Consider the following 27,547-nt stretch of genomic DNA (forward strand, 5'->3'; position numbering starts at 1 on the left):
GAAATTAAGCCTTGTGCAACATAAAGGGCATATATTTATGTCTATCTGAGTTAGTTTGGGCTCAAAACATAAAAGCTGCAAAGAGTTTAATTGGCAAAAAAACCAAATGTCTAATGAATGTCAAACGTCAAACTATCTTTACCGCCGTTACAGTGCGTCCAACTGAGTGTAACGTTTAACGTTTCGGTTGTTCGGCTGACAAAAACGTCTTTCTAAAAAAGTAGTCACAAATGAACAAGGTTAACAATAGTTTGAATCGTGAACGATTTCTTCCCCCCCCCCCTTGATGATGAAAAAAGGCAAAAGTAGTTAAAAGTAATGTAGTGTCAAATAAATCATGAAAAAAATACTTCCAACTTGACAATATAATACATTCATAAATAGGACACAATTAAGGTTTTGATATGCCCGTTTTGATTTTACATGATGCACTGAATAGGGGAATAACACTGTTTAAGGACTTTTAAAAATATGGACGCTTCGGTCAGTGCAGGGGATGTGTGCTATAAAGTTTTCACTGGTGTAAAACTTTGCTCTCAAAATATGAACAAGAGCACCCTGCACTGGCATCACAGATGTCCTGCAGGTTTAAAAGTGTAGTGCTATGTAAAAACAGTACAGCAGGGGGCAGCGCTGAGAGCAGCTTGAGTTTGTATGGCGAGATGAGCAAGCTGAGGGAATGAGAGATGTGAATGCAGTTGGGTTCCCTGAGCCAACGGACCTGAACCAACCGTGTTACATCTCCATTCACTCAGCACAGAAAGAAGAAGAAAAAAAAAAAAAAAACTTAGAATCAATTTTACCGGCCAATATTTCCTGGTCTTTCCTGGGCTTGATGAGGCTGATTTGGCTATGAAGGCTCTAATTATTTCACCCTAAAATCAAGGGGTTTTCAAAGCTCACTTCTGAATTGCACCACCAGCTGTGGAATGTCACTCATCATCTGCGCCTGTTTTCTTCAACATATCAACACTCCAATAATTTAACCTCAATTCATTCAAAGCAATGTGTATAGCATTTGCACAAATACCCACTAAAGGAGGAACAGTTCTCAAACTACAATCGTCAATTCAATGTGGTGTTGAACAACTCAAAAGTGTTTCACACTCTGTGAACGTAAGGGCAGCAAAAAGAAAAAATATTTATTCACAAAAGAGGGGATCCAGGGAGTTGTAGAAAAAAAGTTAAACAGCACATAGAGGTAACCAAGTTGGCATCTTTCCCTCTTTTTATAACACAACAAATAACATTCCAACAGCAATAGAAAAACAATGGTTTTGAGATCAGGTAAGAAAAAAACAGGCGAGTCAGAGAAAGTAATACAGGGGATCAGCATTCAAAGCACATATCCATATCATGGTTTAAATGCATGCATATCACTAGCAACAAATTAGAAAAACAAAAAAATATTTGGTCCTGTTCTTAACTGGTTTTGAGGGTGTAAAATTAATTAGACGTACAGAGAAATATATTTACTGAACTAGAAACTTGGGGACATAAACAAGTTAGAATGCGTTATATGTCTTGTTGTAAGAAGGAATGATAATTTTCTTACCTTGTCACACACAAACAGTGATCTTTTACCATCCAGAAATACATCAGAATGAAAGGCAACCAATGTTTTTCTCTGTCATTATAGCACTTCAGCTTCCTCCCACCAATTCTCATCATGCATCTCTCATGCCTCTAATCTTGAACTAGCCAGGAGTGTAAAACAGAGAAAATAAACCAACAACATTTTTCTTTTGATTGTTGAGATGACTCCTCGCCGCTAGCTGTTTGTACAGATGTAAAGCAACAGGAGTGAATCTCAGATTAACAACCCCCCCATATTCCAAGCACACACACGCTCCTCAATCACTGCCACATTATAAAACAGCAAATATTTATGTAGATAAAAATGTCTGTACATTTAATTGTTCATAGTTTGGCACATTAATTTAAACATGTTTGATATAATCTTGTTTTGTAAATAGTGCATATGTTTGTGTACAACAGCATTTTGATACTGGCAGGAGGAGATTCACTGGAGAACAGATGAATGAACCCCCTTTTCACAACTTATAAACAAACAACAATAATGAAAAAATCTCTTTTGAAATTTCAGAACCTCAGAAAACAAGAGCATCTTGGTCAAGCTGCTTTCTTTTAGCTTGTCAAAGCCCAGTGTTCTGAGGGGTTGGCACAGAAATGAGGGGAACCAATTCTTAGCACAGAATACTACACATGACCTTTGACCCCTGAACAGAAGGCAACCATTTGCTGAGAGACAGAGCAGGGCGCTGGTTCGGTCTAAACCATGGTTCTGTGACACCGAATTAACACATACAGTGTTATAGCTGCAACGGAAAACAAAAAGACAAAAAAAAAATGTATATTTAGAAATACACCACACTAAAAGAGAATCCAAAGACTTTCAAGGCATTTTTCTTCTTGAAAAACAAACAAAACACAAATAAAAACAACTGAAAATTTGTCAGATAAAAATGCAACAAAGCAGCAATGGTGAGTAGGGTGCAGCCATGACAGTGAGACTTCAGTCAGTCTAGTAGGTAGTTTAGCAGGGCTGACATGCAGGATGTGCCTGCCTTCCAGTAGGCCAGGCAAAGGATTGTGGGTAAAGTCTGTGCCATGCAGCTCTGAAATGTGGAAAGGATTTTAGGAGGATTTGGCAGGGTGCGAGGGAAGGGAACGGAGAAAGAGAAGGGGCACATTGCAGAGAGAAAATATTACCTCCGTTTCTCGACCAAAGCGGTCAATGCTACTCCTTTTATGTCCCTTTTACCCGCTAAGAGTTCCTCACGGGCAAACTTAGCGCTGCTTTTGTGACAATACATTTTTTTGTGGGCTGGACGGTGTGGAAGTGGGAGACAGTCCAATCCAAGGGTAGGAAAGAAGCCTGGTGGGAGACGTTTAGGCAGTGCTTTACCACCACGCCCAGCCCCTTTCTTCCCTCGACCTCCGCCTGAGGCACCACCCCGCTTTTTAAGGTCAGCAGCACTACCCAGAATCTTCAATGTCTGGCTCTGAAGGGCATGCTGACCTGGTGAAAGACAAGGCCCCCAAAGAGGTTCCACAGAGGCCCTCATGAAACGCTGTACCTCAGCCATGCCAGACACAATATTGGACAGGATGTTAGATGGTTCCTGGAATTCTCGTTGGTCATCGTTTGACAGTCCCCCAGTAATAGGCCACTCCCCCTGAACTCCAATTAAGCCAAGCGATGGGGTAGGGGAAGAAACACCACTTTCTGACCCTCCGCCACTTTTGGCTGCTTTTCCCTCTAGCAAGGCTTTGATCTTCCGCACAGAACGAGAACCCTGACGTGGGAGCTTTACTTTCTCTCCTTTTACCGTTTTAGCAGTTTTGGTCTTTTTGGTGCCTTGTCCGTGTTTTCCACCTTTTTTTGTTGAACCTTTGTGATCTCTTAGCCCTACTTCTTCCTCCTCTGTATTGAAAGAGTGTATCTGAAGGAGGTGTGGGTGTGGGTTTCCATCTTGATTAAGCTGCGTGACAACTCCACAGTTCCATTGTACATTTGCTTCTGCTGCTTCCAAGAACTCTCCAACTTTACCACAATTCCCCAGCAGTTGAGGGGAAGAGTTAGGTGTGTCTGGCGGGGACATCTCAGATAGCGATGAATGACGGAACTTGTCAGGGGTAAAGTTGGAGATATCCAAGAGGTCAGTTGACTCTCGAAGAGGAGCAACCTCCTCTAGACTTTGCTGCAGGACGAGCCGTGGGCTGCAATGCGGCAAGAAGCCATCGTTGATCTCACCAATCTCCTCTTCTCTCTCCTTTTCTCCCTCTCTCAGACTGAGCGAGCTATAGTTGCTAGAGGTGGCAGAAAGTGACCCCAGGGAGTTAAAGCTAACCAGTCGCCCTACACCACTGTCACTCCGAGAACCAGCCGGACTCGAGCCATAATCATCATCAGGTTGGGACTCTTCATATGACACCCTGCACCCTGATAGAGACACTTGCCCATAGCCTGTGACATTTGTGCTATCCCCTGCTATCACAGGCAATGGTGTGGGAAAGCCCGATGGCATCATAGGCGACTGGGTTGGGATGTCTGGGGAGAAGGGCAGCTGTTCAGCAGATGGTTGGGATGGCCATGAAATGGGCTGGTTTGGTTCAGTAAGGTTTGGCTCAGTATAGTGTGTGTGGTGGGGCCCATGGTTCATAGGTGGAGGAGAGTGAGGCAGCTCTGATTCAGAAGGAGGAGAGAGAACACAGCTCTGGACTGGCTGAAGTGAGGGATTCTGTAGCCCTGGATGGAAATAGTTGATGTTAGTAGTGCTTGATGATTCAGCGGCTTCGAGAAGAGTTTGCAGGTATCCCCCAGGGAGGAGTTCAGCATTTCCATCAGTCCCTGGAGCAGTTGGGGTCAAAGTGCATTTTTCAGGGTCCTTATTGGAGGTTTCATTTGTGGCATTAACTTCCAAAGAGTTACTAAGGTTTTCTGGTAAACATGGGCTGCACTGCTCAATCTCAGGGGCTTCTGGGACTTCCTGTGTCTCAGCCTCTTTTAACTTTTTCAGCCGAAGTCTTGCTTCACTTTTGAACTTTTTTATCTTCCCTGGTTTACCTGCCTTTCTTCTTTCCTCTCTCTCCTGTGTTCTGCTTTTAGCCCTGGCAGTGTGTGTAATACAAGTAATGTCATCTTTTGGTTCCTCTGTGCTTTTCAGGGATTCAGTCCCCTCTGGTTGTTTGTGTACGGGGACTACTATAGTTTGGGTGGGGAGGGAATTCTGCACTGTATGGATCTGCTGGATCCTGAGTCTGGCCATCCTGTGCTTGCGTTTAAGTGTAGTGCTTGGTCTTTTGCAGCCATTGAGACGTTTGGTTGTTTCTGCAGCTGTTAATCTGTTCTGCTCCTGCTGCTCCTTTTCTCTTTCCTGCCAGTATGCTTTTAATGGTGCAAGCCTCTCATAGTGAAGAAGAGCATTTGGACTCAGACAGACCACAGCAGGTGATGGTTCGACTCGTCCCAGCTGCACTCTCATGTGCCTCTGGCCTTTAAAACGATTAATGATTATGTATTTTATAATGACAGGTGGGTCTTTCCTACTGGACCGCCGCCTCTTCTTCGGGCACCAGTCGTCATCACGCTCTTTCTTGAACCCAGCAGGCTGTTTGTCTCGTTTTTCTGCATTTTTCTCACTTTCTATAGAGTCCACATCATACAAGTAGTCTTCTCGGTAGGCCACCTTTCTCTTGGCTCTGAGGCGGTAACTTAGCTGGCTGGAGGAGCTAGAGTTCTCTCTGGACAAGCGGCCATGGCGGAGGGAGAGCCCATGGTCTGGGGAGCCTGTGCAAGAGCTGTCATCACTGAATTCGCCGGAATCTTCTGGAGAGTTACTGATGTCAAAAAGAATGTTACTGTCTGGGCTAATATTGGGGGTCACGTGGTCATCAGCCTTAATCTCAATGGATTGGTCTGGTTTCTCTTTTGGCCCCTCCTTTCTACTGCAAGGTAAGCTAGGAAAGAAACCTAGCTGAGACTCATCCTGTAGGGCAGACTCACTCCTTTCCTGCACTCCATCCTGATAGGATTCATAGCGTATCTTTAGTGAACAGACGTCAGTACTGAGTGCAGTCTCCTCCTCCTGAAACATGTAATTCTCCACATCTTCCTCACAGAACAGATTGACTGCTAGTTCACTGCGGGAGCATAAGTCCAACAGCTCCATACGACTCTCACTGATGAGAGTCTCTAGACAGCTCCAGTCCTGCGCCTCCTCTCCAAGGCCTTCGTATATGCTCCTGGATGCAGGATCCTCATCTGATTCGCTCTCCTGCATCGACTTCCCTTCATCAGCCCCCTCACTGGTTACAGCTGGATGGGCAGGGCCGCTGAGCAGTTGGTCAGATAGAACCTGGTCACCATAGCGACCTGCGCTGGGGGCGGGGCCAAGGCATTGCAAATTGATGCTGGCAAAGCCGAGTACGGACTCACAGGATTCTGGTTCTGTCGGATTTTTGGGGATCAGACAGCTAAGGCAGTCTCCGCCCCTGGAGTCCATGTTAGAGAAGGATGACCTGTCACAGGTCTGCGGCACAGACCAGGGCGTCACAGGTTTGGAACAGGGCACAGAGGAGAGAGATGAAAGTGAGGAAAGAGAGGAGAATGAAGAGAGAGAGGAGAGAGAGGTTGTGTTGGAGACAGACCCATCATGCAGGTCAGCTGAGCTAAGAGGACCTTCAGAGGTCTGACTCTGGCCACAGAGGGAGGGCAGGGAGAGCGCTGCAGGAGCGATGTCATCACAGCGCCTTAGATCATGTGACATATCTGCCAATGGGTCATGTGGTTCTAAAAAAAAAAAAAAGAAGAGGAAGAGAAAGATCCTTAAGGTAAAATGCGTATTTTTCCTGGCAAACATTTGTAAATATATGTATATATAGATATAAAGAGGAATTTTATATATTACACTGAAATCAATTAGATTTTTTAAACAATGTGCAGATAATTATAGTTAAAATATAATATTTCATAGTAAATACATAATTGTGTAAAATGCTGCATTTTATATGTGCATGGGAACACCTACCATTTTCACTAGCATCTCTTGGGCAGGGGCTGCGATCTGCCCCTGAGAATCGGGACTCCTGTAGAACATCCATCAATCTGAACTGAATCTCTCTCTCACTAACATAATTACCACTGTCCAGCCTGTAGAAACACACACACAGAAATCTGTCAGCACTGAAGACTATTTAAAAACCTTGCAAAATCTAGATTTGACAGATAAACTGATAAACCAATAGTATTGTTAAGGTGTTAAAGTTATATTTATTCATTTAGCAGATATCCAAAATCATTAACATTTAGCAGATGACAAATTATTAAATGATTTTCATTTAGCAGATATCCAAAATGATTAACATCTCAAGCAGTTTGTCATAGTTGCCAAAGTTATTTGCAGTACATAGTGGCAAGTATAAGACTAGTACACAACCTACAGCAGAAGTGGAATGCAGGAAAGACGAGAGAGATAAGAGGGTTTAAAAAAAGTTTCAGAAAATAGTCATTTAATAGAAAGAGAACCTAGAATATTTTCATAAACTTCTTTTGTGTTCCATTGAGTCATACAGGCATACAGAATTTTTAGAGATTTCGGCATGTTGGTGATTAATTTTCATTTTTGGGTGAACTATTCCTTTAAAAGATTATCATCAGCTTAATGATTAAGAATGACTGTTGAGAATTTCGTGGTACTTGACCAGAAAAAAAAACCCACAGAAAAACATCAGTATTTTCAAAACTTAAATTCAGTTTCAAATTCCCACAATTCAAAGATTTGAAAAAAAAAAATGTATTCACCATGCTAAGTACGAGTTACAAATCAGAATTCTATCTCTAGTACTTCCTCGATTTTTGTCCTGTTTTTTTTACTTTCTGTCTCTCTCTTACTCTCCAGCATTACAGTGAGTTGTATTGTTTTACATCATTCTGTCCTCTGATTGCCCTTCACTGTGAAGTACAACTCTTGAGGATGTGAAAGAAATAAAAGAGCTTTATAACAGCAGAGAAAGAGAAAAGAAAGCGCACTCTCTCTTGCCTCAGGCTGTGTGTGCATGTGTCAGAATAGTGTGCCATATATGCAAGTAAAAAGACATGCAGTTTTTTATTTAAAAAATAAATAAATAAACATGACAGCACTGCTTATGCTGTGGGGAGAAATGCTGATCTCTAGTACACTGTTTGAAGTGTTCCCACGATGTGAATTTACATAGGAATTCAGAACTGACCTACTGAAGATTTATGAATTACACGAGTATTGAAATTGAGTGGGCATTATGTATTTCAGTGTTCAAGGTTTGCTGCTCCAATTTAATTATTATTTTTCTATATAAGCTTCAAATATAGATGTTATTTAAACAATTTAAAATAAATCAAATTTCAATAGCCTATCGCTTGGAGTTCCATGTGAAACTGCAGTGGATAGGTGCAGAATTTTAAAACTTTAACATTTTTAAACTTTAAATCATTTTAAAACTTTCAGATTTCAGCTGATAATAACTGATTTTTCCCATAAAGACATCAGCATTTACTATGATTACTATTTCAGCATATACAACTTACCATTACTTTCAAATCCATTGTGGTTATGGCCTAACTATTTCAATAACTGCTACTGTAAACACGTTTGTCTTATTTAAAAGTATACACAGTAAATATTTACATTCTCTGGATCATTTCAGAATATCATCTGTGTTTAGACATCAGGCTTGATGGCAGAATAAATCCAAGTAATAGAAAATTCCATAACACCCCTTTTCAACAACACACACTGTTGCACACTAAAAACATTCTCCGGCATGTACTGTTTCGGATTTGCAAATGACTATATAATATAGGATTTGCTCCTTCCAAACCAGTAACAGTTTGAGAAAAAGCCAAGGGCTGTTCTGAGAACACCATGGCTGGGCTAATTCCTGCCAGCTTTGCAGACAGAGAGAGAGAGAACAGGGCAGTGGCACTGTCTGCAAACTGCTTTTATTAAAAAACAAAATTAATATTTATTCAGCTTCAACATCCACCCAAGAGACAGACAATGGAATTACAGAAGAGAGAGAGAGAGAGAGAGAGAGAGAGAGAGGTGGAAAGCTAGAGACAAAGAGAAAGACGCATAAAAAGAGAGAGAGAAGGAGAGACCAAATCCAAGTCAGCATTTTTTTTTCTTTTTGTTGAGTTTGTTTGATCTTTTTCAGAGATCAATAAATCTGCTGCAATCTGTCCTTGGTCAATCTGTCAGACAAGCAACCAAAATATCACCCACCCATCCATCCATTTATGTCACAGAAAGCATTACTACACTGACTGACTACTTAACTTAAGGTAGAAGGTTTAAACACTGACTGGAAGTCTGGCTTCTGTGTGGAAAACAAACAGACCTAAGCGTCCCCTCTGATTGATTGTTTCGTCAATTGATTGCGGTATTGATTTTGGTGGTTCAAGCTGTGCACGACAGAACTTTAGCTCTGTTATAGCCCAACGCGTACGGTGCAGCTTGACAGCATCAAAGAAACTTCCATAACATCTTCCCAGGACAGGTGTCCGGTGACCGACAGCTCCTCCATACTCTAAACATGATGACATCAAGAGCCTGAAAGATGAGCACGCTTTCAACATCTCGGATAACCCAGAGCATTTACATTATTCAGAGAGACGTAACAGGTTTAAGCCCACCCTTAATTATTGAAGGCCTGGTGCGCTATGATACGTGCTCTGCTATTCTGCATCTCCCATCGCCAAATGCCGCATCTGTCGCAGGCGCTGTGCCGCGCGTGCCGACTGCAAGCAAAACGCAGGGGAAATGAAAATCCGTAAAACGGCACATATAGAATATCGCCACATGACAGCGTTCGTGTTATTGCTGTCTGTGAAAGAATGCGTATATAGCTGTGGCCTTGGCTTAGGGGGGATGGTGTGTAAGAGAGAGAGAGTGTGTTTGCCTCACGTATTCGTCATGAGCACCAATGCTTTCTGTCCCCTCAGACGACGGCCTGCGACTCATAGCTTCCGCAGGACACTGAGCCATTACTCCTCTTCATCACACCTGTGCAATATGGACGCCTCATGACAGCCGACACTCGCTCCACCATTTCTCCTCATTGCAGCGTTTGACGCGCGGCAGACACTGGCCCACTCACCGCATCACGCACACAAACACGCGCAGCCCACATACTCACCTCCCGTTACACCCGGGGCCGCACGTCCCGCCCGCACTTAAGACTCCGTTTGATCGCTCGGCGTGTGGAATGTTGTCATATGTTGTTTTTTGTAACCCTCTTCAATGCAGCGGTCTCACCATGTTCCCCCTTTCGCGAGCCCGGACTGCCTCCCCGGTAGCAGCAGGTGGACGCGCCTCTCGCGCCTCGGAGCCCCTACCACTCCATTTTATTCCCTCGCGCTCCAGGGTTTCCAGGAAACAAACAAAGGTCTGCTGCAGCCCCTGCTCCTCGCCGCATGCTCCTGCTCTACCGTTCCGCTCTCTCCTCCTTTAGAGGCGCTTTTATTTTTGCCTTATGTGCGTGTGTGACGGAGACGGGGGTGTGCGTGCGTGTGTATGTGTTTTTCCCAGCTGTACCCCGTCCGTCCCTGACAACGACGGCGCGCTCGTGCGCTGCTGCTGCTCCCCCTCTTCTGAGACCTGCCATAAAGAGCGCGCCCCCATATTTTGCACGGCGGCGCGCTGAGGAATCGGGAGCGCGCAGCACTGCTGAACAGGTGCAGAGGCGCACGCATGCGCACTTATGCTTTACGAGCTCCAAACACCAGCTAGGGGTCTCTGCAGATTTAGTTTACTTCCCATAGACAAACTGGTATTATATACGCAGTTACATTATAAACAAACAAACAAATACATATCAGCGAGGGAATTTGAAATCCATAATTCAGAAAAATCCATCATATTGAAAATAAAATCTTTGTTTATGACACTGGTTGTTGACATGCGCAGTTACTAAACAAACAAAACAAATACATAAATAAATAAAATAAATAGAGCGAGGGAATTTGAAAGCCATGTAGAAAAGCAAAAAAAAAAAAAACATGTAAAAAAATATTTGTTCTTGTAAATTAGACAATTGCAACCTTTCTGTCTTTATTCAAACACACAAATGCTCAGTTATATAGCTATTTTTTGTGTGTTTGACGTACGTAAATATTTATTGGAATTTGTATAACACGTACAAATCATTTACCGTTTGTTTGCTGCACGATTTGTTGGTGTGTTGAATCATTGTCCTGTGAGATTATTATTTATGATAGCATTTGTTATATTTAACCTTGTAATTACCCTTATTAAATCATGATGTATTAAAAGCACCACAATTCGCTGCTCACCCAGTCACTTGTGCAGCGCCTCTGACGGGTTTGCTTGAATGAGGGCCGCAGTGTCCCGCCCCTTACGCCAACGAGCTTCAGACTGGCATGATTTCTATCCAATCATGTGAACAGGGGATATGACGTCAGGTTGTTGTTCCCGGGAGCGTGCGTCATGTATCATGCGTCGCCTCTGCTCAGCTGTAGACATGGCGAGATAGTGGTAGACACGCTGAACACATCGTCCGTGGAACAGCCATCATTTAAGTGGACCAGGTGGTTTGGTGTAGTGTTTTTTTCTTTTCTTTTCGTGTTAGTCCTATGGAAACGGATCTTATCGAGAAGATGCCGTGCCATAACCAGCAGCTGAATAACAGTGAGAGCCCCGAACACGCTGCGAAGCACGTCCGCTTCGCCCGCAGCAGCGCTGCTGCCGAGCCCTGTCAAGATGACACGAAACCGTGTGAAAACCAAACCATGAGCGACATCCAGCGACAAATAGGACCTCAGCTGAAACTCTTGCCATTAAATGACCAAATACGAGAACTTCAGACAATCATTCGAGATAAGTGAGTGTCCAGTCCGCCTTTCAACCGGATTTGCAATTGAGTGCACATTGCGTGTCCCATATTTAGCCCAGATCTTATCATATGCACCTGTACACCACAGCATGTGTACAATAACATAAACCTGTAATTTATCAGAATGTATCTAAAATGTACACGGAATAAACTGGGATATAATCTTATGTCATTTTGTTGCACATGTATCATATCAACAAGTCGTCACATTGTGACTTTTCCTCTTTCTGTTTCACTCAGAACTACCAGTAGAGGTGATTTTGTGTTCTGTGCGGATAGATTGGTAAGCATCACCAAAAACTGTAAAAATGGTAGTAAAAATGGTAGTAGTCTTGTGTTTTAATGTCAACATCAAACTAATGGTTTATAACCAGCTATTATCTTTATTGAAGGCCTTGTAAATAAAGGCAGCTTGCATTTAGTAATTTTTCAATCAAGACATTTGAATGTATGGTTGATTGCATTTCACACAGTCCGATTTCCTTTTTTTAATTTTACTATATTATTGAAGAATCCACTTGATTGTTTTTGTATTGTAAAATTAGTAGAGTGGCTCTTATGTTCTGTATTTTGTTTGGTACCCTTCAATTTGAATCAGATTGGTTGTTTGTTTTGCTCCCAGATAAGATTAGTGGTGGAGGAGGGTCTCAATCAGCTTCCCTACAGTGAATGCACTGTAACCACACCAACAGGTAAGCCTGTTACCATGCCGATTAATTCCCCCAGTTCATTGTAATCCTTTTGCATATTAATATAACACTGCCACCATCAGCTGTTGAGTTTGTGCAAAAACAAAGCTTCATTCTATGTTCCTTATGCAGGACATAAATATGAGGGTGTGAAGTTTGAAAAGGGAAACTGTGGGGTTAGCATCATGAGGAGTGGTAAGTCTCTTTTTGTCACACACATCCATACACACACACACACACACACACACACACACACAGACTTGGTGTGTGCATGCCCTTTATACTAATTCAATACTAAAACAAAACGCATGTATTGTGTGAGCAGGTGAGGCCATGGAGCAAGGCCTAAGAGATTGCTGCAGGTCAATCCGTATTGGAAAGATTCTGATCCAGAGCGATGAGGAGACACAAAAGGCCAAAGTTTACTATGCAAAGTTCCCTCCTGACATCAGCAGAAGGAAGGTTCTGCTCATGTACCCTATACTTAGTGAGTACTTGACCTCTATAACAAGGCATAAACCCGTCTTACATAGAATGTGAATTTTTTTTTCTTTTGCATTTTCTGCACTGATTTGGGGTCATGGTATAAATCATTTGTTGAAAAAGAATGAATGAGAATGACAGGAATTGCAATTTCATCTGGGCCTACCTGTAAGTACTCCAAAAATGGCATTATAAGGCACAATTCATTGTTGTGTAAATGTGTGTTCAGGTACAGGCAACACTGTAATAGAAGCGGTGCGGGTGCTGAATGAACATGGCCTGCTGGCCAAACATATCATACTACTGAGTCTATTCTCCACTCCACACGGTAAGACACACACAAACACAGTAAAGACTTGATCTGTATTCCCATTTATGTATCAATTACATGACAAATATCTGTATTATTTTAACTATCTTCTTAGTACATATTAATAGTTCTCAAATAAATAAAGAAAAAAATTATAAACCGATGCAAACTTAACTGTAAACCTAATCCCAGTATTTGGAATGTATTCACTCATTTATAATAATTTTGACATGTATAATTTATATACACTACCATTCAAAAAGTTGGGGTCGGTAGTTTTTTCTCACCAAGGCTGCATTTATTTACAAAAATACAATAAAAGCACTAATACTGTGAAATATTATTACAATTTAAAATGGCTGTTTTTATCTGAATATATTATAAAATGTAATTTATTCTTGTGATGGCAAAGCTGAATTTTCAGCAGCCATTACTCTAGTCTTTCCACCATCAGCTGTTGAGTTTGTGCAAAAACAAAGCTTCATTCTATGTTCCTTATGCAGGACATAAATATGAGGGTGTGAAGTTTGAAAAGGGAAACTGTGGGGTTAGCATCATGAGGAGTGGTAAGTCTCTTTTTGTCACACACATCCATACACACACACACACACACACACACACACACACAGACTTGGTGTGTGCATGCCCTTTATACTAATTCAATACTAAAACAAAACGCATGTATTGTGTGAGCAGGTGAGGCCATGGAGCAAGGCCTAAGAGATTGCTGCAGGTCAATCCGTATTGGAAAGATTCTGATCCAGAGTGATGAGGAGACACAAAAGGCCAAAGTTTACTATGCAAAGTTCCCTCCTGACATCAGCAGAAGGAAGGTTCTGCTCATGTACCCTATACTTAGTGAGTACTTGACCTCTATAACAAGGCATAAACCCGTCTTACATAGAATGTGAATTTTTTTTTCTTTTGCATTTTCTGCACTGATTTGGGGTCATGGTATAAATCATTTGTTGAAAAAGAATGAATGAGAATGACAGGAATTGCAATTTCATCTGGGCCTACCTGTAAGTACTCCAAAAATGGCATTATAAGGCACAATTCATTGTTGTGTAAATGTGTGTTCAGGTACAGGCAACACTGTAATAGAAGCGGTGCGGGTGCTGAATGAACATGGCCTGCTGGCCAAACATATCATACTACTGAGTCTATTCTCCACTCCACACGGTAAGACACACACAAACACAGTAAAGACTTGATCTGTATTCCCATTTATGTATCAATTACATGACAAATATCTGTATTATTTTAACTATCTTCTTAGTACATATTAATAGTTCTCAAATAAATAAAGAAAAAAATTATAAACCGATGCAAACTTAACTGTAAACCTAATCCCAGTATTTGGAATGTATTCACTCATTTATAATAATTTTGACATGTATAATTTATATACACTACCATTCAAAAAGTTGGGGTCGGTAGTTTTTTCTCACCAAGGCTGCATTTATTTACAAAAATACCGTAAAATGTGCAATATTTTGAAATATTACAAGTTAAAATAACTTCCATTTTAATATTTTTTTTTACAATGTAATTTATTACTGAGGTGGAAAAGCAGAATTTTTAGCACCTCAAGTATCTCAAGAAACTTTTATTATTATCAGTGTTGAAAATTATTTATATTATAAATGATATTTTTTTGTATTAATGTCTTTACGGTCACTTTAGTTTTAATTTTATAATTTTTTAAAAATTGTATTTCTTCCTATATATAAAGTCCATTTTTAAATAATGCTGTGTGCAGGTGCACAATCTATTGTTCAGGAGTTTCCTAACATCACTATACTGACAACTGAAGTTCACGCCGTTGCTCCGACACACTTCGGCCAGAGGTATTTCGGCACAGACTGACAACCCAGCAACTGCACACACGTTCACTTGGATTCAGCTGAAGTGGCTTGCATGTTTTGTTTTGTTTTCTTTTTCATCCATCTGGTAAAGCCAACAGAAAGTGTCTCTGTGTATGTTTGATTGGTTTATCAGGGCTGGCCTCTGTATTTTTATTGGTGGTTGTTATGGATTTACCCATGCTTAATGTGAGCAAGTGTATTACAATCTTTCAAATACATGTGCTTATCCATGATGCCACCAGGATTAAAACAAACTGTGTTCTAGACTGTTCCTAAACATTCTAGAGTGATGCAAACAGAAAAAAAAATGCAAATAAAATATTTTGTATTAAATTTTTTTGTTTGTTTTTTTTTTATAAAATCTGTTTTTCAGTTCATACAAAACACCAAACTACATTTCACCACAAAATAATGCATTTAAAACATTGTCACTCAGCAGGGACACCTATAAAGCTCTCTCACACCCTGATCAGTAAAAGAGAGGTTTCAGAGACCTGATCGCTCCTGCAGGAAGTGTTTCAGGTGAAAACTGAGCATGCAGGCAGTTGTTCACCCTCGTCTCCCTGAGGGCCTCCCGCCACTCCTGTAATCTTAACCTATGATTGAGATCTTTCTAAAATCACCCCAGTTGAGAGACTCGCTGTGACGACGTCACATGACACATTCTGTCAACCTACAAATACAAAGAACAGTTTATATTATATAACAATTTGAATACTTGAATGCTGCTGCTTTGGAGGTGTCCTTGAAAAGCAGAACAATAATTTCTCATACCTTATTTCATTACTGCTAGTCATCCACTGCTATGGTAACAGAGACACCCTCAGGTGAGACTGATGGCAGCACAGAATGAGACGGACAAATAGCTCAAATCAGAATTTTCGATCAGGTTGTGCAGCCCTGGTTTGGCCTCAAGGGGGCAGTATAAACTAGCAGTGTGAACCTCTTTTTTCCAAAATTACTTGAATTGCAAAATACAAAATGTTTATTACAATAAAGGCTTCCATATATTTCTCTCTTAAACGGCCAGTTACTGAGAATAACAAAAAAAGACTATTCCGAGTGCTATTTGGAGTTTGTTTTACATCAGTAGGGTAATTTTAAAGTAAGTGTGTTCGTAATCCTACTCTTTGTGATAGCACACTTAAGTTAATGACAGAAGCAGAGAGGAGATCACCTTCAGAGACAGCGTGAGAACTGGGATAAATTCGGTCTCCCTCTAAAAAGATTTACCAAACCATTCTGATTACAGCAGTGACACAAAATTAGATAACTCTACAAACCGGCAAACTAGGCTCTAAATGATTAACCAATAAACAACTGACTAGGGTGACCATACGTGCCATTTTCCCAGGACGCGTCCTAGCCAGGATTTCTATATTGCCTAAAATATCTAGGTTTTGGCTTTGTTTGTGTGTGCAGACCGACCGGTGTATGACATCAAAATACCATACAGACGGTTCCTTATGCTTTCAAAGTGCTCTCGAGGTATTTTGATGTCATACACCGCACACGCAAACAAAGCCAAAACCTAGATATTTTAGGCAATATAGAAATCCTGGCCAGGACGCGTCCTGGGAAAATGGCACGTATGGTCACCCTACAACTGACCGACTTATGAAATATGATTCAGAAAATATGTCTTACCCACACTTCCTTCAATGGCATAATGTCCATTTCCATTCATCACTGAATGACTGTGAGATGGCATCTGCCATCTCAAGGGGAAAGAATGTCCATCCCCGTGACTGTAATGGACACAACAGAAACAGTTGGTAAACAAAAGTATGACATCTGTGTTGTGGCATTACATCAAAATAAATCACACACATCTTAAATTCTTCTGATTGCTGCCATTTAACTAAACAGGGAAATGCCAGTATTAACAAGGATATACAGTATTGAAATGTATCAGTACTAGCATTTCAATCTGAAAACTGGAAAATGTTAATATCAGGAAATGTTTTTCACTCTCTCAGCTGTGCCTACAGTGATTTTACCATGGGTAAGCACTAAGCAGTGTCATTAGGCAAAATGCCTAAAGCTCATTTAACTATGGTAACGTCACATGGTGGCAACACCAATATGATATAAGACAATAAGCATTCATTCATGATTCTGAAAGAAGTCTTCTATACTCACCAAGGCTTTATTTGATCAAAAATACAATAATATTGTGAAATATTATTATAATTAAAAAAGAACTAATATTGTGAAATATTATTATAATTTAAGAACTATCTTCTATTTTGATATATTTAAAAACGTAAAACTTTATTTAATCCTGTGATGTCAAAGCTGAATTTTCAGCAGCCATTACTTATCTTCCATACGGAAATGCTGATTTGGTACTTTATTGTCGTCAATAATTCATTATCTTGAAAATTTGTGCTGCTTATTATTTTTGTGGACACCATGATACATTTTTTTCCAGGATTCTTTAATGAATAGAAAGTAAAAAAGCATTTATTTGAAGCAGAACACTTTTGTAAGAATAAATGTCTTCATGGTCAATTTTGATCAATTTAATGTGTCCTTGCTGAATTAAAAACAATTTCTATAAAAAAAAAGTCTTACTGGGCCCAAACTTTTGAACAGTAATCTACGTTTACTATTATTATTAATGCGAATAAACAATTATTCTTCAAAAATGATTTGTCATAATCTTAAGTGTAGGTTGTTTGTGATTGTCATGCATCATTGTGCACATCTACAAGCACATTAGTAAGCTGATAACTCATAAATATCAGCTTATTAAAATAACCAGTTCTCCCCGTTTACATGCACATCAGTACAACTGCGTTTACATGACTTAATAAATAAGGTTATTTCCCCGTAGTGACGTCACTACAGGGACGTCTTTTTTAAAGGGGTCATATGATGCGATTTCAATTTTTCCTTTCTCTTTGGAGTGTTACAAGCTCTTGGTGCATAAAGAAGATCTGTAAAGTTGCAAAGACTAAAGTCTCAAATCCAAAGAGATATTCTTTATAAAAGTTAAGAGTCAGCCACACCTACCTAAAACCTCTGGTTCTAACAAGCCCCCACATACACATAGACTTGGCTTTTGTTTACGAGGCGCGATGCAACGCAACGCGTTAAAAAGACAGTATAAGTCATTATAATCCATAATTATGTCCCCACTGGATGCAACGAATGCCTCGTTTATAACAGGTTTTCATGTTTTTGACTCATCGCTCCCGTCTGACAGGGCATCATCACAATATGTGAGGGGCGTAACATTTCCGTCTCACACTTGAGGTATTCGGCCAATCACAACGCACTGGATAGCTGGCCAATCAGAGCACACCTCGCTTTTTCAGACCGATGAGCTTTATAAAAATCGACGCGTTTCAGAAAGGCAGGGCATAGAGGAGAAACAATAATGTACAGTATGTGGAAAATAATGTTTTTTAACCTTAAACCGCATAAACACATTTCATTACACCAAATACACAAAATAATGTTATTTTTAGCAGCATCATATGACACCTTTTAAAAAAAAATCATTTTCTGGGTCATGCGCACTTCAATAAGCCGACAGAAAGCAGGTTAATGTGTTTACATGCCACACAAAATCTGTGCAGAATTTATGCTTACACCGTTTATGACCTTATTTCGATCAAAGAAAACGGGTTACAGCATTTACATGACCGTTGTCGGCTTATTAACGTGCATGTAAACTCACTTATTGAGTTCTTAAATCAGGGATCCTCAAATCTGGCCCACGAGATCCACTTTCCCGCAGAGTTTAGCTCTAACCATAATCAAACACACCTGAGCATGCTAATCAATGTCTTCAGGATCATTAGAAAATCACAGGTAGGTGAGTTTGATCAAGGTTGAAAATAAACTCTGCAGCGCATTGGCCCTCCAGGGCAAGATTTGAGGAACCCTGCCTTAGGCTGCGTTTACACTTGGCATTAACATGCGATCATCGTGATCTGATCAAGCAGATCGGATCATCAGTCAATCAGGACACGGCGCGTTTACACTTGGCAACATCAACCGACTACTCGATCGGATCTGTATTTCCCGCGCAATATTTAAATAAGTCTGCGGTGCAAAGTCGACCTGAAGTGGTGGGTTTTCTTTTGAAAACTATTTTCAGTCGCGGGACTAGCCTCACTAGCGCTGTTCTTCCGACAGATCGGGAGAGAGGGGGCGGCGTTTTGCGTGATGTCGATCTGCGAATGCAGACACGATGGCTGGATTGCGTTTACATTACACTGAGATCCGATCACTATGCGTCCTCGACTACCTCTGGACCAGGACACGCTGATCGGATAACATTCCGATCAGAAGCGCGTTTACACTTGTCTTTTCAATGTGTATGTGGACAACATCCGGATACAGGTCGCATGTTAATGCCAAGTGTAAACGCAGCCTTAGAGTCAGAACAATGATTATTGCTTAATACTGACCTGCTGGATACTGGAAATGGCCAGAGATTTTTTTCTTTCCAAACACCTGTAAGAAGTTTGCCCAGACACCCACATCAAATGCCTCACTTGCTGGTCCATCCACAAAAAAGGGGACTTGACAACCACTCTTACAGAAAGACAGTGAGAGTTGTTATGACCCCTACAAAACCTCATACAAAATATGTGAAATGCAGGTTTTACCAAGAGTAGTTTTGTTGCTGGTGAGAAGCCAGATGTGGAAGAAAAGCAAAAAACAGAGGGTGACAGCAAACATGACCGACACCAGTGTCAGGAACAAAACATGCAGTTTAACACAACTATCAAACAGTTTGCCCTGAGAGAGAGAGAGAGAGAGAGAGCAGAGTGTAATCCAGGAATGTTATAGTAAGATTCCGTAAAACACAGAAATAAGTGTTGATTTAAGAATTTAATATAATGAGGATTACTGCATTAGTAAGAACACATTATACTGCAAAAGATAAAACCTTTTTATCACATTTATTCACAAATTATCCAAAGCGACTTTGCATCAAAGCTATATATTTTATTAGAATGTGTAATATTTCAAATAATTGAAACAAAGTGACTGTAGGTGGACTGTGGACTAGTCTCTACCACTGAAAGTGCATGTTGCTAAAAAATATATGCACTGACCAGCCGCAGTTGGATGAAGGTTGGTGTAACCGTTGTGACGATGAGGAGGCAATATAGAAGTGAGTAGAGCAGGAAGAGCATGAAGAACTTATAGTTGGAGAATCCAATACAGTTATTCAGCCTAAACATGCTCACAAAAGCACACACAAAGAAGAGAATAAACGTCACTTTTAAAAAAAAAATGACAATGTCATTTTGACATTTAAACAATATGTAACATGTTAAACAATTTTTAAGTCAATGAAAATAGCCATTTTACTTCCTGAATGCAAGTTAAATTAATGCCTAAATGACTCCACAGCCAAGCAACATCAGAGGGAAATTAAAGATGTTTAAAGGAATATTATACCTACCATTTTACAATATTTTAGGAATTTACTCACTCTTAGTCCATCTAAGGTGTAAATGAGTTTGTTTCTTCATCGGAACAGATAGAAATGTAGCATTACACTTGCTCACCAATGGATCCTCTGCAGTGAATGGGTGCCATCAGGATGAAAGTTGATTAAAAAAAAAAACAATAATCCACAAGCAATCCACATGACTCATCCATCAATGAAAGTCTCGTGAAGCAAAAAGCTGCATGTTCATAATAAACAAATCCATCATTAATACGTTTTTAACTTCAAACCATTCTTTCCAGCTAAAATAGTCCTCTATGTATAACATTGCTTTCTCCAGTCCTTTTGTCTGAATCAGGAGAGAAATATGCACGAATAAAGCACGGTTTACAATCAAAAACAGTCTATAACAGTTCTAAACAAATATGTGACCCTGGACCACAAAACCAGTCATAAGGGTCAATGTCTTGAAATTGAGATTTATACATCATTTGAAAGCTGACTAAGTAAGCTTTCCATTGATGTATGGTTTGTTAGGATAGAGCCGAGATACAACTATTTGAAAATCTGGAATCTGAGGGTGCAAAAAAATCTAAATACTGAGAAAATCACCCTTAAAATTGTCCAAATGAAGTTCTTAGCAATGCATATTATTGATCAAAAATTAAATTTTACAAAAAAGTAAATGTACAAAATATCTTCATGGAACATGATCTTTACTTAATATCCTAATGATTTTGGGCATAAAAGAAAAATCGATAATTTTGACCCATACAATGTATTTTTGGCTGTTGCTACAAATATACCCCAGCGACTTAAGACTGGTTTTATGGTCCAGGGTCACATATGTTGGTGGGTTTTGAAGTGAGAGGACAACAGGGGATGGGCATTTTCACTGAAGGAAGTGTTATTATCTAAAGGGAATTTGTATTTTTGGCCAAATGGTTTAAAGCTAAAAGTCCTTGATGATGGATTTGTTTCTCACAAACACACAGCTTTTCACTTCACAAGATGTTAGTTAATGGACTGGAGTCATGTCATGTTTTTATCAGCTGTTTGGACATTCACTGCAGAGGATCCATTAGTGAGCAAAGGGATGTAATGCAAAATTTCTCCAAATCTGTTCCAATGAAGAACTCTACACCTTGGATGACCTGAGGGTGGGTAACTTTTCAGCAAATTTTCATTTTTGGGTAATCTACTCCTTTAAAGGAAGTTATTATACTTAGATTAAACATTACAAACTTACAAATATTCTTTCCTTGGAATAAAATGCACCAATAAGCTGTTCACATTAACTGGAAATATGCATTTAGAAAGTAAGCAGGGTCAATTTGTATTTCAACAGCCAGTTTACAAACCATGGGCAATGATGATCCATCTTTAGTACACACCTATAGAAAAAAAGAAAGAGACAGACGCAGGAGTGAAGTGCACAGGCCACAGAAACAATTCTCATTGACTAATAATAAAAAAAAAGTGTAATCAGACACACGCATTCAAAACCTCCACAAACACACCTAGTCATTCTTTTTCTCCATCTCACTCACTCTCTCTCACACACTCAGACATGGACTTTAATTGAAGGATGGGAACCTGATATTGACACAGAGCAAAACTCATTTGACAAGATTCACTGTGTCCACTCAAATAAATGTGACCAAGCACTTCAACAACATCCTGTAATTATCACACACACACACACTCACCCACAGATCACATTTCTACGTCTCCCTTTCATTAAGGGAAGAGTGCGTAGATGAGTGGGAGATGCACTGATACGCACACAGAAATGGAGAGAGGGAGGGGAGAGAAAGACGAGAGAGCGTGATTCTTACATTTGGCAGACAGAACAGTGATGGCAGCGATCTGGTTTGATCAATTGGCAGTGATGACAGAACCTGATAGCTGAGATGAACACACACACAAACAAGCAGATAAACAAATAACATTTTCTCCAACATTTAGGTAAATGGAATCCCACTTTAATAACAGACGGTTACATGTTTTCGTTCATGTTGTTCATCATAGAATATCTTATATTAACAGATAGATTAGTTAACAGAAATGTATGATGTTTCAACATTTGTCTAAGTGATTTAAAGTCACTATAAATTATGTCTTGATTTATGAAATGGCTTCAAAACTTATAAATGGATCACTTACCAAATAATAAGAAAATCAGTACGACTACAGTAGGTGCTTTAGTCCTTAGACCCCCCAAAAAATCCCATTGCTTTTAAAAAAGGAAGTCTACTGGCCATTCAGGTAAAACACTTTCGTCATTTGTAAAATAGTTATGTAGTATGGACTAAAATGATTAGTTTACTCAAAACCATTGTTATCCTTACTATTACTGTTAGCACATGCTGATCTATATCTAAAATACATTTATTATTCAGTTAATTTCTTATTCACTTTTTTTTCTTATCTTGTTTGTTGGTTTTGTTTGTTATTGACACACTGGTGTTATTGAATTGATCACTTGTCAAGTTGTTTACACTGTATTAACTGAAAAAAAAGAAAAAGAAATTCTGTCATCATTTTCTTCTCAAGTTGTACTAAACCAGACTAACTTGCATTCTTCACACAATGTTTTTGAAGTGTTGTGGTCAGTTACAAGACGGTGGCCTTTAACCATTATTTTTGACTGATTTTCAGCAAATAATTAATTTTATTTTGTTGCAGGGCTGGGTATCAATACAGATTTCACAATTCAATCTGGTTCCAATACATTTGGGTGTATTTCAGCTATAATCTCCTTTTTGTGTACATATGGGAAAAATTCTTTCTTTGCTAATGCTGAAAATTGAGACAGTGTTTGATATTGACTCAAACGGTAACTCGTCTCTTTGAAATACTCAATAAGAGTCATTAATTTTGGGAAACGGGCTACACTGATCGGACTGCATGTTTTTGATTTACTAAAAAGCATAGACCTAAAATATAATTTATTTTGCCATAGTGCTAAATATTCAGTACTGGCATCACAGATTCACCTGTGTTACAAAGCACTGATGCAGGGAAACCTTCTAACATGGTGCAGATGCTTTTCACTGAAAGCCATTAAAAATGCACTAATTGCAGATTCAGTGTCTCTGGAGTAATCAGAGTTCAGTGTCCTCCCTCAATTACATGGTGCTGATAGAGCAGGTTAATGTTTACAGGTTCAGTGTGAATCGAGTTACATTGGACAGGATCCAGTTATGTTTTGAGATGTTATTTATACTTCACACTGTTGTTTTTATATGTTATAGTGCCGAAGGGTTTCCTGACCTCCAGCTGCTGTACGGAAGGTGACTGGAAGCTTCCGGAAGATTTCCAGAAGAATCTGACTCTTCTCCATACCGCCACGTTCTTGCTCATAGAGCAGTGAGTCTGAAGAGGAGAGCTGAAACTGAACACAGTAATCCGCACACACATACAATTAGTAAATTAGACTGCGGTGCTCTGAGAGGGAGAGGGGTTTCTTTTATGCTCATTTGTCACGTATGACATGCCTGACTTGAATAACTTGCAGGTGGACGGCCTGACCCCCGTAAGAGCCCAAGTCTACTTATCGCTTCTGTTGGGGTGAAGCCAGCACAACTGAGGAGCAGTTTAAATTCCCCTAGCCAAAAAGTACTGTGATTTACTACGGTACAGAGATGCAAGGCCGTAACCATGTCAAACATTAGGAACATTAGGGAGGACCAAACCAATTTTTTTTTGTGTGGGGGGTATTTCATTGAAAGAAATAATCCAATTAAAGGATTTTAAGGGATTTATAGGAATAAAGAAATCGCAAAAGAACTAGAATTTATTGTAATCTATCTGAATTATTTGCATTTACATTCCTTCTTTCTCTTACACCTAATGTTCATAAAAAGGATAACATTTCAATTACGTTCATTTAATAATTATATTATAATAAATAAATAAATTATAATTATACTCTATTTTCAATTCAAAACAGTGAGATCTGACATAAAAGTAGTCTGAATAACTGAATATTAATATTATCTGTCACTTACATTTCTATTGTAAAACAGCTCAAATATGATATGTTTAGCTATTACAAATACCTCACAACTTTTTTACAATGTGTAGAACTGTAATTCATGTTCGGTTTCTGTGGACAGTAAACCCTGTCTTCTTTGATTTGATTGGCCATCTTAATCATTTTGACATTGACAAGCATTACTAGACCACCAAGCCTCAACAAAAAGCTTAAACATTTTGTCATCCTAACAACAAACAGAACGGTGCGTAATGAAGTGCAACAGAGCAGCATCAACTCAACACTCTCAGAAAAAGTATAAAAGCTGTCACTAATACAGTACCCTTTCAAAAAGGTACTATGTACCGTAAAGATGCTGATATGTACACTTCAGGTACAAATATGCACCTTTTAGGGGTAAATAAGGTACAAAGATGTACCTTTTGAAAAGGTATTGCCTCAGTGACAGCTTTTGTACCTTTTTTTCTGAGAGTGAAGAATATCAAATATTGGTGGGGAAATTTTGGCTATATCGGAGTATTTGGGGGTAGGAGGTGACCTCATCCCTCTCAATTTCTATGGTGGTTACAGCCCTGTAGTTGTGGTACCAGATAGTCATACTATCACACATTGTTTATGTGGTACTCCAAGTTAGGTGCTTCAAAGAATAGTTATTCCATGGTACAAAATACATGGCGTTACTATCGTACCATGTACAAAAGCCATGTGTGTCAAGTCCAGAAAAGGAACTTACTTTTTGGTAAAGAACCATCACTTTATGATGCTCCTGTACCTCCACAGAAGGAGAAGATGGTGGAGTGGACAGTGTTTTCCAAAATGACTACGAGAACATTCCAAAACACACGTGTAACAGGCAAAGGAACACCACTGAGAGAGAATACATACAATTATCAATCAAAATAACCGGGAGCAAATGTAAATTTTGTTCATTCAAACATCAGAAATGCATATTTTCATACAATGAATATCTAGAAAAACAGATTTCATACCTCTCTGCATCGCACAGGTGAGCAGGACTGTCACAAATATGAACAAGAGTCAACGCAGTCATTTATAACATCTGATAATATATAGCCTATTACAAACTTTTTATGAATTATAAATATTCAGAAAAATAACTAATGCTCAATGACTTTCCAAACCAAAGAGGAGATCGGGGAGTGCAACATCATTTTAACCAATAAGAAATGTGCTACCGGGATGAAATCACTTATCTGTTTAATAACAACAATGCACTTCTACTAAACCCACAAATATTGCACAAAATAGACCAGTGTACAGGCTTAATTTTTCAGTTACGCGAGTGACTACCGAGTTATGTATTTCTATATTTGTTTGGAACTGTAATGTTTCGAATCAAAATTGGTTTAGCTTTTTGCACCAACATTATTAGGGATTGGGTTGGTGATGGTGGATGGCATAATTAATTTTGAACAAGTTTAAGTACATATACAAAATGAATGTCCATCATTTAAATAAAAAAAAAAACATCAGCAATGGAGTAATTTGTGACTGACATGAAATTACAGATAAGTGATACTTGAGGATTTCAAAACTGCCTTAATCTGTAGCAAATACAGTTGTTTTGTATTAAAGTTGAAAAACATAGAGTAGCAGACAAACAAAACATCTACATTTTGATATCACCTGTAGTTTTTTTTATATTACGAAATCTGCGTCACTTAACTCCTAAAGTCAAAGACTTTGCAAAAAATATTACTCACTCCAGCAGAAGTGCACGACATATGCGTAGTATGACCACATCACAAACATGATAATGATCGTAACCGGGATCCAGTAGAGAAGCCGCTCGCAGCGCCGGAGACACGCAGGCACAAGCATCACCATGACCGTGGAGACCGGCGCACGTCTCTCTATCTCTGGACAATCTGTGACTGGAGAGACGAGTCCATAGTAATGAAGTAAAATAAGACAAACAGCGCACCCGCAGGACACAGTAAGTGTTTTTGATTTCTTTATTTCTATTATTTTATTACAAATACAAAGCAGTTGAACAGAGAAGAGTGCTCACATGTCATAACACAGCTTGAGCGTTGGAATTTTACACTAACTTATTATTTTTTTAATATTTAAACAATGTATTCGCAACAACACAGGCTACCGAACCTCCATTGTTTGTATCCAATCCAAAAGCATACTTGTGCTGAGGACTTTTCTTCATACTCCCACTGGTTTTGAGGTAGCTAGAAACGCCTGAAGGTCTCAGACACACCGTTCAGTATTGTAAGGAATTGGTGTTGCTTTAAGGTTCAAATTTAAGTTACACATGTGGTAGGAATTCTGACAACAGCACAGTTTGCTTTGAGGTCTCAAAACCTGTGTGCCTAAGTGTCATCTTGTGAGTCCATTCAGTGCTCTAATGTTAAAACTACATTCATATTGGTGATATTGAGAGCGGCTTACTTATATCAAATCCAACACAAACTATGTTTTCTGAGGAGAGGGGGATCGGGTTATGTGTTTGTTTTTGGAACTGAGAAAACCGCATTGGGTTGCTCCAGCCGAAATGTGATGTTGGAGTTGTTGTAAGTGCCCCAAGCAGCAGAACGTTCGGCATTGCCTTGTTTTACGGGTAATGAAGTTGCTGAAGGAACACTCTTGGTTGTATAGGTGAAGTTTCGAGAAGCCAGAGCCTGCTGAAGATGAATGAACTGAGGAGAGAAAGACAGACTGTTAGCACTGCAGTCTGCAGCTCCAGAATTCCTGTTTAATACATTCACGGAATGCTAAATGTTAGGTCAGAGGTGAAACTGTACCTGTAGTGCTTGGTTGAGGTTTCTGTGGGTGGGTTCATTGGAGTTCTGTACAGAGGCATGAAAGAGACACGTCATGAATGAAAGTGTCATGCTGGAATAGAAACTCCCACAAAGATGGAAGCACGGCATTGTCCAAAATGTCTTGGTATGCTGAATAATTAAGATTTCCCTTCACTGGCAGTAAGCAACCAAACTCAATCTCTGAAAAACAGCCCCATACTATTTTCCGCCCTCTACCAAACTTTACAGTTGGCAATGCAGTCAGGCAGGTAACATTCTCCTGGCTTCTGCCAAACAGAGAAGCATGATTTGTCACTGCACAGAAAACATTTCCACTGCTCCGGAGTCCAGTGGCGGTGGGCTTTACACCAATCCAGCCAACACTTGGCATTGTACTTGGTGATGTGCTTGCTTGCATGCAGCTGCTCGGCCATGGAAACCCATTCCATGAAGCTCCCACCACAAATTTTTGTGCTGATATTAATGCCAGCGTAAATTTGAAACCTTATGAAATCAGCAAAGCATTGGAACCTCTGCACTCCGCTCTACTTTACGCAGTGTTTCGCATCGTGGCTGAGTACAAATA

General features: G+C 39.7%; 2 protein-coding genes and 2 pseudogenes across 2 annotated transcripts in view; 1 reads left to right on the forward strand and 3 right to left on the reverse strand.

The window, feature by feature from the left end:
* Positions 1-2,129: 2,129 nt before the first annotated feature.
* On the reverse strand, positions 2,130-18,924 carry LOC107680364 (protein KIAA2022-like; annotated as a pseudogene).
* LOC107680369 (uracil phosphoribosyltransferase homolog) lies at positions 10,986-15,083 on the forward strand. The gene is made up of 7 exons (XM_016476225.1): positions 10,986-11,403; positions 11,656-11,698; positions 12,038-12,107; positions 12,237-12,299; positions 12,430-12,591; positions 12,817-12,915; positions 14,660-15,083. Exons 1-7 carry the CDS (start codon positions 11,156-11,158, stop codon positions 14,764-14,766), a joined length of 792 nt encoding a protein of 263 aa, XP_016331711.1. The 5' UTR covers positions 10,986-11,155; the 3' UTR covers positions 14,767-15,083.
* LOC107680368 (palmitoyltransferase ZDHHC15-like) lies at positions 15,799-26,026 on the reverse strand (annotated as a pseudogene).
* A 269-nt stretch (positions 26,027-26,295) lies between these two features.
* Positions 26,296-27,547, reverse strand: part of LOC107680367 (transcriptional regulator ATRX-like) — an 8,851-nt gene continuing 7,599 nt past the window's right edge. The window contains exons 12-13 of the mRNA XM_016476224.1: positions 26,962-27,006; positions 26,296-26,856 (exon numbers count right to left, since the gene is read on the reverse strand). Of these exons, the coding sequence (XP_016331710.1) occupies positions 26,659-26,856; positions 26,962-27,006 (243 nt within the window). The 3' untranslated portion in view covers positions 26,296-26,658. The remainder of the gene's footprint in view (positions 26,857-26,961; positions 27,007-27,547) is intronic.

Source organism: Sinocyclocheilus anshuiensis, unplaced genomic scaffold, assembly GCF_001515605.1.
Source record: "Sinocyclocheilus anshuiensis isolate Anshui unplaced genomic scaffold, SAMN03320099.WGS_v1.1 scaffold1262, whole genome shotgun sequence".
In the NCBI taxonomy this organism is placed as follows: domain Eukaryota; kingdom Metazoa; phylum Chordata; class Actinopteri; order Cypriniformes; family Cyprinidae; genus Sinocyclocheilus; species Sinocyclocheilus anshuiensis.